Source organism: Tasmannia lanceolata, unplaced genomic scaffold (genome assembly GCF_043159265.1).
Source record: "Tasmannia lanceolata isolate RefF3 unplaced genomic scaffold, GAP_Taslan_0.1 ptg000006l, whole genome shotgun sequence".
NCBI classification, from domain to species: Eukaryota; Viridiplantae; Streptophyta; class Magnoliopsida; order Canellales; family Winteraceae; genus Tasmannia; species Tasmannia lanceolata.
This window is the reverse complement of record NW_027518683.1, coordinates 12,555,174-12,567,926: the sequence shown is the minus strand read 5'-3', so window position 1 is coordinate 12,567,926 and position 12,753 is coordinate 12,555,174. Positions and strand designations below refer to the sequence as shown.

Genomic DNA, 12,753 nt, shown 5'->3' with positions numbered 1-12,753 from the left:
AGGAGAGAGACGTTCGAGATGGAATAGATTTTTCCTTGTATTTCTGTTCAGGTGTGCGCTGAGGCGGTTTGATCGGTTGGGGGGGGGGCGGAATGGGAGGAGAGAAATAAGCTTTCTTTTCTTTTCAGCAACAATCAGTGATGGCAGATGACGAAATCACGAGAGAGAAATCCGTTAAAAACGACCTCTCCACTCTTTCCCCATCGTTTCCTTATCCTCACCCCCCCTCTTTCTCCTTTTCTTTCATCAATCACACTCCGTGACAGTTAGATGCCTTTGTCTCGTCGCTCTTCTATCTTTTCCATAAACCCACCTAAATCCTCCCCCTCTCTTTCAGAACTAGAGATGGGGTTTTCCAAATCTTTCACCTTCTGCCTCTTCCTATGTTTCTTCTTTTTCCAAGCTTTCATGGCACAAGACCAAATCGAAACCCCATCAAATAGTACCAACACTACAAACCCACCTCAATCCCCTTCATCTCTCCCCAAATCAAACATAGCCCCGTTCCGTCCGAGCATAGCCGTTATTGTGGGCGTCCTCACAACCATGTTCTCCATCACCTTCCTCCTCCTCCTCTACGCAAAACACTGTAAACGGAGCGGGGTCGGTGTAATCGGCTACGGGGTGAGCCCTGGAGCCAACCCAGCTTCCACGCAGCGCAACTCGGGAATCGACCGGACCGTAGTCGAATCGCTCCCGATTTTCCGGTTCGGCTCGCTCAGTGGACAAAAGGACGGGCTCGAGTGCGCCGTGTGCCTGAACCTGTTCGAGTCGACCGCGGTTCTAAGGCTTCTTCCTAAATGCAAACACGCCTTCCATGTTGAATGTGTTGATACATGGCTAGATGCACACTCGACCTGTCCCCTCTGCCGATACCGAGTCGACCCGGAAGACGTTCTCCTGGTTGAGGAATCGGATTGCTTCCCCTTAAAAAAACCCCAAGAACCCCACCAAGAGGAAAAGCAACGTAACAGCCGAAACCGAGACGAGAGCCCAGGGACCGAAATTGGGTACCGGAGGATTTCGGGACGGCACTCGTCGGCAGGGGAAAAATCAAGCAGTTCCGACACCCCGGCGGGGATTTCCAGAAGATCGGCTGATCAGACGAATCTGAGAAAAGCTGAGGTGGAGAAGGTGAGTGTCGGATGCTTCGATCGCGGCGGTGGTCGGAAAGATGGGCTTCTTTTGCCGGAGGAAGTTTCCGGCACGCCTGAAAATGACCGGCGGTTGGAACACAGGATCATCGTGTCCGACACTGGTGGGCCCTTACCACCGAGACGGTGGAGCGATTTGAAGCCGTCGGATGTTTTATTTCTACGGTCTGAGATGATTATTACGGATAGCGGACGGTATTCACTATCGTGCGCCAGGGGTTCGTGTTGTGCTAAACAGAAAGGGGTGGATGAGATTGCAGTGAGAGTGAGAGAGGAGAATGGTGGGAGTGGCAGTAGCGTAATAAATTCCAGATGCGTGTCGGAAATCACGGGTTTGAGTAGGTTCCGTCGCGAAGAAGAGGAGAAGACGGTAAATAGGTGGTTGGGGTTCCGTACCCCGCATTGGGTTAATGGCAGAGAAAGTAACGGATCCTCCACAAAATAAAAAAAAGAAGCAGGAAAAAAAAAATCACGGACAAAGATATCCCGTGTCTTTTGTTAATATTCCGATCATATCACACTCTGAAAGAGAAAAAGTACCACGGAAAGGGGAGAGAGTTTGTGTTCGAGACTGATATTGAGAGAAGCTTCAGTTCGAAGTTCGTTCGAACGGCTTATTCTTGTTTTGCTCACTCTCGCTCGATTCTGTTCTGCAACACCCGTGACAAAAGCGCGTATCGGAAATCGGAATCTCTGATGCTCGGGCAACTGTAAAAAGAGAGAAAAAGGTGAAGAGGGAAAAGAGAAAAAATAGCAGAACAAGAAGAGAAATCTCCAGTTTCGAGACGCATGATTTCGAACAAGAATAATTTTAAGCGACATAACGTTCGTATCGGTTTCGGATTTGCGTCCGTGTCGGGCACCGATATAGAGTGATAGAAACAGAGTAAATGACAAAACGATGTGGTTGTTGAGACTTTAAAGATGCGGGGGATGGGATACATGACTCCTCTCCGCTTTATCTATCCATTATCCTTTATTTAAAAAAAAAACAAATAAAAAAGAGACGGAGCGTGTCGGGTGGGCCCGTGTCGGGTTTTTTGAGCTGAACGCCTTTGTCCTTTCCTGAGGAGGTTTTGGGAGCATATAGCCTTCTATTTTAGTGGCGTTTTTCTTGTTAGGGGAGTCATGTTTAAAAAAAGGGGAGAGGGTGAGATTTTAGCAACCTTTTCTCTTAAAAGAAGGGTGTGGTATTAATGGTGACATGACCCGACGCTGTGTAATGTATGTAGTACGTGAACTTTTTGATAATATACTCCAAGGATATTTCGTCTTCTTCCTCCTTCTTAACTCATTTCTCTAGTTTACTTCTTTTCTTTTCTTCGGATTTTGGTTGTTGTTTTTTTTTTATTTCTGAGACACTTGCACGTGCGTGACACATTTTGTCTATAAGCCCCCACCCTCTCTCTCCACTATTTCTCCATGGTATGCATCATGGGTGTGTTCAACCCAACCCAAATCTTTCGCCTTGTGGGGTCCACAATTGATGTGGACCATTACCCAAAGATTGCATCTCACTAATGCCCTCTGAATTCTCTCCCTTTGCGACCCTTCTTTGCCCCTCTCTCCGGCCGCTAGATAAACTAGTTTTCCATGGGGAGGAAAAATAAAAATAAAAATCGTGCCTGATATCCCTCCTCCCCACTCTCCCTACTTGCTATGCTAATAATATTCCTTCAATTTATGGGTGCCAAACATGAGCTAAGTATCTTGGTGTATCCTTACGTTCGTTTTAGTATTGTTTGATTTGAAAAGAGGGATTTGCTAGCGTCCAGCGCAGAAAGCGTCTCGCCGATGGCCTGTTGCATGTGAGAGCAGTAACCTCATGAATGAAGACAAAATCTGCGGAAAAGTGAGCCTGTATGGCTGCTCTCACATGCAAGATTCACACCTTCTGCCATGGACTCTAGCAAATCCCATTTTATAATTAGTTGTTAAAGGATGTTATAACTCCTATAAAGCTAACCCACCAATCAAAAAGTGTTTATTTTTTAATAAATATTTAATATTTGAGTGACAATATCAATCACAACCATTTATCTTATCCTCATAAGAACCACATTTTCTAATCACACTTAGACGTCCCTGTTTGGATTGCAGGAATTTTATGGAAAAGTTTGTAAAGAAAAACCTATCCAAAATTACCAGCCTTTCAACCGTTTGGTTACACGAGAAAAGATTGCTTGAACCAACATGATTTATGTTTTATTTAGGCCCTTTTTGTTTTCGATTTTGATAACTGATTGTGAGTCCAAACCGATTATTGTATACAGACAGGGCCTTAGAGAGACATTCAATTTATAATAATATATGTTTAAATTAGCAGTAAACATATCATTTCCTTCTTAATCATGTAAGGCTCTGTTTCTTTCAACGTAAAAATGGATGTAAAATTTGTTTTGTGGTGTAAAAATGAACATAAAAGAACTTTTGCGTCCATTTTTATGTTGAAAGAAACGGAGCATAGAGGAAGTATTTTCTCAGGAAAACTTTTCCGCCGGAAATGTTTTTCTTGCAATCCAAACAAGGTTTAGGGATGTGAAAAAAAAAAAAAAAACAAGTCAAGGATAGCAAACTTGTAGAGTAGCAAAGTCCTTCTCTTAATGGGAGCCTATGTTGATTTTAGGACATCATCACAAACCTTCATAATACCCTCCTCCATAAGCCCTACCCCTAACCCTAAAATATTGCTCCAAGACAAGCAACTCAAAAGAAGAATCGTTAACAATAGATGCAAGAAGCTGTTTGGAGAAATTAATATATTCTCACCGAAAGAAACAAACCCTTCCCCGGCGATCACTGACGGCAAAACCTCAGCCGGCGGTCAGAAACGCCAGCAATTTTTTTTAACGAAGAACTTTCTGTTTGCTTCTCTCTAGTCTTCATCATAACTGATCTCTTAATGTACTATCAGAATCTTAGAAATCAGTGCTACGACAAATAACTACGAAAAAAACATTGAGTTACAGCTTAGGAGTCCTAGTAAGATAAATTTCACATACTCAAGAGGTTATTCCTAACAACAGGAAACTGAAAAGGCTCATACGAACACTAAATTTAGACCTTGGAAAGTGAATAGAATGCTGATTTGACCTGCTTGGCTGCTTCACTGTGAGAGCAATAAGATTGCAAACAAAACAGGATCATAGAGTGGTGTTTGGTCAAAGAACAAGCAACCGTGAAAAGGCTTAGCTTCGGCTTAAATTGTACAAAAAACTTTCTTACCCGTGAGCACACCTAAGTGGGTCATCATCAAATGTTGCATTTGAGACATAAATTTCGAAGTGACAGGGTGTTGCAGATGAGGCAAATCTGAAACAAAGCTGAAAAAGACTCTTTTCATTATGTTGTAGCTTTAGACCAAATTGTAGTAAACTACGAAAGAAACAGCTAAAAACCTCATGAAACAATGCATCGGGAATTCAGTTGAAGTGATTACATTGGTTCATCCACCATTAAATCCATGGCTTTACCATATCATTAAGGACCCTACCTTCTTTACAGTTTCCGATTTTTAGCCATTGTTTAATCGGCCTTAAAATACAGAGAACTCCATATGGGTACCTGAAAAATAAAGAAAGCCCAGAATCAAATGCCATATGATCATAACCTAGAGCTGATTAAACAAAGTTCAGAAATGCCAAACCAAGAACTTTTAGAAAATAAATCTAAAGCTACAAGCCATTTCAAAAAAAATAAAAAAAATCTATAGTTACAACCAACAAGCCTCTAAAACCCATGCAGAACTGCAACCACAGAAACAAATTCTACCTATGGAAGCAACAAACGAATTATATCCAAATGCTATAATTCAACCAAACAAGGCAAGATTTCGGAAAGCAGAACATGAATTTTACACTCACGGCTTGAGAATGTGTGGAACTATTCTATCCGAAAGCGACCTGATCCTTTAATGTCAACAGATTCCTTCATTTCCTGCTCTTTAAGCAGATCCATGACATTATCTTATGGGGGGAAAATAAAAAAGAACAGCTCTCTCAATACAGAGAACAAGAAAATACCCAAATCAAATTCAACAAAGAAAGGCCATTAGCAATCTGCTTGCTTCCACCCATTAGCACTTCATCATAGAATATTACATGGAACCCTCATCATAGATTCCTTCCATCAGTGCACCCAAATATCTCTCAATCTGCTTGCTTCTACCAATTAGCACTTCATGCGCTGCGGTGAATGATCTTGATCAGTAAGGCCATGTCTGGCAGCCAGGAATTTTTTTTCATGATAAATCGGTGTAGAGGTGAGAGAGGGGAAGGGCAGTGGGAGAAGGAGAGAGATTTGAGAAGGCGCGATTGCGGTGAGCCTGAGAAGTGGCTAAAAATCAAGAAAAAGTCAATCCGATTTTGAGTAGAGATTTTTGTTTCCTGATTTCCTGCTGCTTATCATCCCTTGGAGACACTAGTTTTCTGTTTTTTGTTCCCTGACTTTTAGCCACTTCACCCTCATCTCCACTTGGGGACACCGATTTATCATGAAAAAAAATTCATGGTAGACAAACGTGCCCTTAATGTCATCCATAATTCGAGGGAATCCAAAGAAGGAAGAAGTTCCCTATTTATTTCCAATGTCTTAGAAGTTCAGATACCATGAAAGGCCATAAAAACAGAAATGAAGAAAAGCTCACATAGCTACACCAAAAGAAAAGAAAAGAACAAAGGCTCACCTAGTGACCACTGAAAGTTGGCATAATTTTATTGCCACAAAATCAAAAGGAAGTCCCATGACTCTCAGTAGTTTATAGATTAAGCCAATTGTCCTCCTACTTCTCACTGTGTCGTCAAACAGGTTCGTAGAGACCTAACATGTGCCCATCGAGGCAACGCATGGCTACAACAAGCAAGTTCATCCAACCTGTTTAGACCATTCAACTATTTCCACTAGAACCAGGTGACAGACCCTGAAATCACGCATGTAAAAATTGGGTACCTTTCCTTGGATTTCATATTTGATGGAGCCATCCAGTTCGGCTCCTAATGCCATTAGCTATGTTACTGTGCTGTTTATGTCAGTTACTGTGAAAGAGAGGAGTGAAGAGTACCCCTGCTAATGGCATTAGTAACACTCAAACTCATGGCTACTTTTTTTTTTTTGAATGGTATCTCATGGCTACTTATAGAGGTTGAAACTACATAATATGCAATGAGAAAAACCAATTCCTCTTGACAAACAAAAAACGAATTCTTCTCATTAAACCACATCAAACCATGATCATATATCTTCAATCTCTGACACATTTATTTACATATTTATAAATGGGTACAACTACGTAGTTAATAGTTTAATGAACTACGGAGGTTGCACATGAAACAGTGAATAATTGAGGCATGAAAATTTAAATCTATATTAATTTTTTGAGTAACTCTTATAATTCTAATACATTGCAACAAAGTATGTTGTACAGATCAAGTCTTATAATTCTTATATATTGCTACAGCGTATCTTGTAAAGTTGATGGGTGGATATATAAAAGCAAATCAACAATGCAGCATACATTGTCAAAAATTTAGTGATCTATTATCTTTCAAGGGTACATACATAGATAGATAGAGACACGAGTACAAACAAGTATGGATACAAACACACACTTGCACAATTGTGTATTTAGCAGCTTATCTACCGAATGGGCAAAGTAGTAGCAATTATTGCCTTTGAAGTTCTTGATTCTCTGTTCCAAAAACTTGCATGGTCTTCATTGATGAAAATGACTCTTAAGGTTAAGCAACCTGAATTTATAAGAAAAGAATAAATCCCTCTTATTCTTGCAACAATTAATACCACATCAATTTCATATGCAAAAATACAACATAAATTAATACCCAGTGTTACTTCATTGGCAGAAACATTGAATTCTTGGTTTAACTTTGATGCTCTCCTCTAGTACCTATGCAACGAAACAGGGTTCATATTAAAACTACACTAAAGTCTACCAACAGACTAAATAATGCAAGAAAATGATACGGTAAATAATAAATGACACGCAAAGGCTTTATCAGATAGCTGGTAGAGGCATCATACATTTGCAGTTGCACCCCCAATATAACTTTCTTCAAGTTACAAAGATAAATAAGATACTGCAGCTGACACATCTTTCACAATGGTGGACTTGAAGGTGGAATTGAAACATAAATTCTGAAATGTATCTATAGATTAAAAGCAAGTCATACACAAGTGGCTAAGAGAAATATCTGGTAGGGGTCTGTTTAACCCCAGCTTCCCCATCAAAAAAAAAAGTGGGTAAGAGAATCACATTAAAACTGTCCAATCAGTAGAACAGAACAAAATAGAGTGGAGATATTTCACTTAAATAACACTAATGTCGAATAACACATGTATATAAAAGACAAACATAGCACTAATCCTGTCTTACCAAATCAAATTACAGATTTTCCTATCCTAAGGTTGATTTGGGTTACCTCAGGAGGTATGGAAGAAAGCACAGGCAAACCCTTTTCAAAAAAGAGCATCGGTGACTGAACTGGGTCAAACTTTGAAGGTTCCCACCACCCGACAACAGAAAAAAAGTGTAGTTATGGAATTGATATATGGATTTGGGACCGATCTTAGTATCTTATGAAAAACAAATTAAAACACACATGTGATAAATGAGAAATTCATTAGCCGACCCCAACTAGTTTGGGACAAAGGCTTAGTTGAGTTGAGTTGAGTTGAGTATGTGATAACTGAGAAACCTTTAAAAATGAATATATGTGGATTATGTTCAAAATTTCAAATACATCTTGGAATATGTTACAAACCACTGAAATAAACCAACTTAAAAGTGAAGTCCACATTCTTTTGAGTCTTGCAATTGTAGCTAAGCGGAAACCAATTTAGCGATGAATTCTCTGGAAATCACAGATCTACAACTGAAACAATTCGAAGCATTTGGGAAAAAGAGTAAAAACACATAGAGTTGGGCATAGGAATGATAAAGCTCAGAATTGAAACATTGATCCCTAACAAACAACCCAAGCAAGCCACACAGCATTACCATGAAGAAATATACCTATACAAACACTAAATAATCAAATCATAACACTACACGAAAATCAAACAACAAACCTGCAATCAAACACAAACCCTAAAAATAAAAAACCCTAAATAAATAATATTAAACGAAAAGCAAACAAAAAACCTGCAATCACACACAACCCTAAAGATCAAAACCCTAAATAAATAATATTAAATGAAAAGCAAATCGTAAACCAAATATACCTAAACAAACCCTAAAAATCAAAACCCTGAGTAAGAAACAAACAAAACAACCCCAAATGCAGCTCATAAAAACCAATGAAAAAAATTTAAAAGCAAAACAACTATGAAACTAAGAAATCCGTCTCCAAACTCTTCAATCAAATATCACAAAACAACCATAATCATAAAATGCAGCAAGACGAAACCCAGAAGAAAAAAAAATAAAATCATAAGAACTTACCTGCAATCAAACACAAAAAAAAAAAAAAAAAAAAAAAAACCCAAGATGCGATGCAAAGGGAAGAGTAGGAAATGAGGATAACAGTCAAAACTTCCTTTTCCTTCTTCCTTTTAAAAGTCAGTCTTCTTCATGGTCGAGAAGCACAGGAACGGAATTAGCGGACGAAAGGAGAAGACTATAAGGAGCTGTTTGGATACATGGATTTTAGAATCCAGGTCATACTTTGAAAGGGGTGTAAAATTAGATTTTACAACCCATTATCTTTGATTTCAAGTAAGAAATCCATGTTTTAAAAATCTCCATTCAATATAATCTCCCCCCAATATTTAGATTTCTAAAACCTGAAAATACATGACGACCAGTTGGAGACCCGTGCGATGCACAGGGCGAGGAATAAAATATGCTTTAAAAATGTTTTAAAATTAGAAGAATTTCCGCCACCATATCAGAAAAAACATCACGATAGAAAACTTTCAAATTGAAAGAATTTTTTCTAACGAGAGAGAGAGAGGGGATATATTTTGGTGTAACCCAATTTTCGCGGAATTGAGGAGATAATCTAGCATTAGCTGCTATTTTGTAGGGATTTTTGCTACTTTTCCAAATCTACAAATACATTGATATCGAAAGTGATTGGGGATTCCTCCTTCACGCGTTTCTAGAGGAGAGAGACTTTTGGGGTTGTTGGAAATTCTAATGTGAGTGTTCTCACCATTAGATTTGTATTGTGCTTGGATGGTAAGTCAAGTAACTAAGATTAAGAATCCTAGTCAAATTAGAATTATCTCTTTTAATACAATCATTATCTTATTATTTGTTAAATGCTTGTAATCGTGAATCGTTGAAGATAGGAGCAAATAATTAGCATTAAATAACGTGGGATAGAGAAGAGAGACAAGGAAGTTGCAAGAAAAAAAAAAGGCTTCTTTTTCTATAGAATGAAGTGCCGTGTATATTACCCTTTCTCTTTAAAGGGGCTATACGCAGAAGTTGCGTGTATAGAGGGGGCCACGTGGCAGCATCACGTTGTGCGACATTCAGTTTTTGTACAGGCTATGGTAAGAGGGATGGTTAAGTTTGACATTCTATTGAGAGAGAGAGAGAGAGAGAGAGAGACCTACCATATTTGGGTTTTGGGGAAGAGTGGAAATCGTGTAGTTTTTCTTTTCGGTAGCCAAATGCGAAAACAAATTCTGTAAATGAAAGGGCGTCTAGAAACCTTCCGTATTCAGAGGCAGAGAATCAGTAAGTATCAATTAAATGGGCGCGTATTTGGAAAGATAAGAGTGACGTTTAGAAAACGTCTCTTTGGCTGGGTCATTAAGTACCATTTTATATTATATTAATGGGCACTTATTTGGAAAGAAACGTTATGATGTTTTGAGTAACGAGTAACGTAACTTATTTGAGTAATGTAACGTAACATTGGGTAAAATTTTTATATATATATATATATATATATATATATATATATATATATATATATGAGAATAGAGTTCCTAAGGCGTCACCTTATATTGCTTATATGAGGTGGCGTTCACAAAACATAAGGGGCCCACATTTTTTGGGTGATCCAAACCACTCATTTGAAAGGCCCTTAGATGGATATGGTGCCTACAAAAAATCAAGTCCATAGGATCATCCTAACCCTTCCATTTATGGAGGTTAAAAATAGGCAAATTTATGGAGGTTTATATCCATCCATTTCAACCTCCACAAATGGAAGGGTTAGGATGATCCTATGAAGTTCATTTTTTGGGCACACCCTATCTATGTGAGGGCCTATTAAATGAATGCTTTGGATCATCCAAACAAAGTAGGCCCCTTATGTTTTTAAGCGCCACCTCATATAAGCTATATGAGGTGACACCTTAGGAACTCTATTCTCTATATATATATATATATATATATATATATATATATATATATATCTCCTGCTTTCTCGCTTAACAGAGAGAAGGTCAGAAAACAACAGACCGTCTCCTTCTCTCGTCTCCCATCCGTGATTTTGAGGAAATCCAAGATTCTAAAATCCGCGTATCCAAACGGTCCCTTTAAAGTAAAGAAAATTTTTCCTTAATACTCAAGAGATGGTTTATGGACTAAATTCCCTTTAAAAAGAAAAATTAAATTTAAACAAGGTTAAAGTTATAAAAAGGGCATTTTTTGTCTTTTACATTCTAAGGGTAATTTATATATTTTTTCCTATACGCTAACAAGTGCCGGCAAGGTTTCCATCAACCAACCGGCAGTAGGTAATATTTTGACAAAGTTGCAAATTGTAGGTGGTGTGATCCAAAAACTATAAATTTTTTTTTGTAGAATAAGACATGTAGTAGTTTTTATAAAAGAAATCCTAGTCAAGCAATTATGTTGAAGAACTATATATAGGGATTTGCTTGCGTCCAACGAAACAGGCATTTCGCAGATGGTCTGTCGCATGCAGAGCAGCCACCTCATGAGTGAAGACAAAAATGCTGAAAAGGGTGGCTGCTCTGACATGCGACAGATCATCTGCAAAATGCCTTTTGTGATGGGCGCTAGTAAATCTCTAAAAAGAAAAATAAAAATGGATTGACATTTGAGAAGGTGGTGATGTAATTAAGATCTTACATTTAGGGCGTTTACCTGCCTTGGGACCGATATCAAGTTGGTCACCTCAAGGGGATCTACCATATGCAATGTGAAACCCGAGAACCGTCATTAAGATAATACTTTACCCCACCATGACACATAACACCAATGAACTCATATCTCTAGATGCTTACATCTCTATTTGTACCTTGAGGAATCATAAACTGAAGGGCGCCCTTGCAAAAACCATCTACAAGGGCACCCCCATTGGTCCACCTCAATAAAATGCATTTATAAGAGCACATAAAAGTATAGAAATGATGCAGAAAATACAAACTTAAACGCACAATAAAAGAGGTTTGTTCAGATTGACCAATGGACCCTTGTAGGTGGGTTTCTGCGAGGACACCCTTCAGTCTCTCATTCCTCACCTAATTAATGGAAAACTTGGTCCAGTTCAAGGTTTTCATCATGTCCCAATTGAATTCAGTGGTGGAGGCTAATAAATTAAAAATTCTGATTACTATACAATAAAACCTGCCTAAGATGGGTCAGTATTAATAAAGACCGTTATTACCTTATCTAGAAAGATCCCCTACTGGTTAATTAAAAGGGAAATGCTAGCGTTCATCGCAGAAGGCATTTCGCGGATGGTCTGTTGCATCTGATAGCAGCCACACAGGCTCACTTGTCAACAGATTTTGTCTTCATTCACGAGGTGGCTGCTGTCAGATGCAACAGACCATCCGCGAAATGCCTTTTATGATGTACGCTAGCAAATCCCTAATTAAAAGAATAAGATCTTTGCTGATGGTTATTTTGACGAAGAAGAGCACTCTATGAATGGTAAAAAGATCCGTTCAAGGCAGTTTAGATTAATTTTCTATTAATATATAGAGGACTTCTACCCATGTTCTTTAATCAGCAATCCTCTTAAGGTCTTATATGTTTCAAGTAAATTTTATTTTGTAAATTTTTAAAACTATTCGGATCGGACAAACATTAATAAATAATAACTTACACAGGTTATTAACTCAGGCTTAACTCCGAGTCTAGACCGGTGTTCTCTACAATACAGAGTTAAAACTTGTTCGGTATGGGCTTAGACAAGCTATGTGGCACATGTATTTATTAATTTACAGAATGGAGATCGTGTGGGCCACTGGCCACTGGCCACCGATTGAAACCAAAACACGTCCGGTGATTGTCCACCAAATCTTAGGCTCTGTTCACTTGTTTTTCCGGGAAAGGAAAATAAAATGTTTCCTAGGAATCTGACGTGGCATTAGGAAAAGAAATCCAGGGAATCTTTGCATGAAAAAAGTTTCCCTAGACTGTTCACTTGCGTTGGAAAAGGTTTCCAGGGAAATTGCTTGCCCTTCTTTTTGCACTAGTTTTCGAGGGAAACGAAATCCGTCTGTTTCTATTAGGAAATGAAATCCCTAAAGGGTGGGAAAATGGGCTTTTCAATGTCATTTTTTGTTTTTTTGCAAATATTCTACATGTGTAATTCTATTTTCCCTGGAAAGCAAGTGAACACCAGAATCATGTCTTAACAAGGTCTTGTCG

The 12,753-nt window shown here is 38.6% G+C and overlaps 2 protein-coding genes across 21 annotated transcripts; one reads left to right on the top strand and one right to left on the bottom strand.

The window, feature by feature from the left end:
- LOC143879736 (RING-H2 finger protein ATL43-like) lies at positions 1-2,429 on the top strand. Its single transcript, XM_077382271.1, has one exon. The coding sequence runs from the start codon at positions 271-273 to the stop codon at positions 1,597-1,599; it is 1,329 nt and encodes a 442-aa protein (XP_077238386.1). The 5' UTR covers positions 1-270; the 3' UTR covers positions 1,600-2,429.
- Positions 2,430-3,854: 1,425 nt separating this feature from the next.
- Positions 3,855-9,438, bottom strand: LOC143879734 (uncharacterized). 20 transcript variants are annotated; one of them, XM_077382270.1, is made up of 6 exons: positions 8,611-9,432; positions 6,992-7,056; positions 6,822-6,898; positions 4,648-4,718; positions 4,380-4,466; positions 3,855-4,263 (listed from the first exon to the last, which is right to left on the bottom strand). In XM_077382270.1, the coding sequence occupies exons 3-6, from the start codon at positions 6,866-6,868 to the stop codon at positions 4,157-4,159; spliced, it is 312 nt and encodes a 103-aa protein (XP_077238385.1). In that variant the 5' UTR covers positions 6,869-6,898; positions 6,992-7,056; positions 8,611-9,432; the 3' UTR covers positions 3,855-4,156. The 20 variants fall into 20 exon arrangements, 2 of the variants coding, with proteins under 2 accessions (XP_077238385.1, XP_077238384.1); XR_013251371.1 differs by lacking the exon at positions 8,611-9,432 and having other exon boundaries at positions 4,380-4,477; positions 5,018-6,898; positions 6,992-8,604; XR_013251376.1 differs by lacking the exon at positions 8,611-9,432 and having other exon boundaries at positions 4,380-4,477; positions 6,711-6,898; positions 6,992-8,604.
- Between the last annotated feature and the right edge of the window lie 3,315 nt (positions 9,439-12,753).

Coding starts and splice junctions, on each gene's coding strand:
- LOC143879736 (XM_077382271.1), top strand. CDS start 271: ATGCCTTTGTCTCGTCGCTCTTCTATCTTTTCCATAAACCCACCTAAA.
- LOC143879734 (XM_077382270.1), bottom strand. CDS start 6,868: ATGAAGACCATGCAAGTTTTTGGAACAGAGAATCAAGAACTTCAAAG. Junction 4,467..4,647: donor AATCGGAAACTGTAAAGAAG/GTAGGGTCCTTA, acceptor GCTTTGTTTCAG/ATTTGCCTCATCTGCAACAC. Junction 4,264..4,379: donor CCACTTAGGTGTGCTCACGG/GTAAGAAAGTTT, acceptor TTGCTCTCACAG/TGAAGCAGCCAAGCAGGTCA.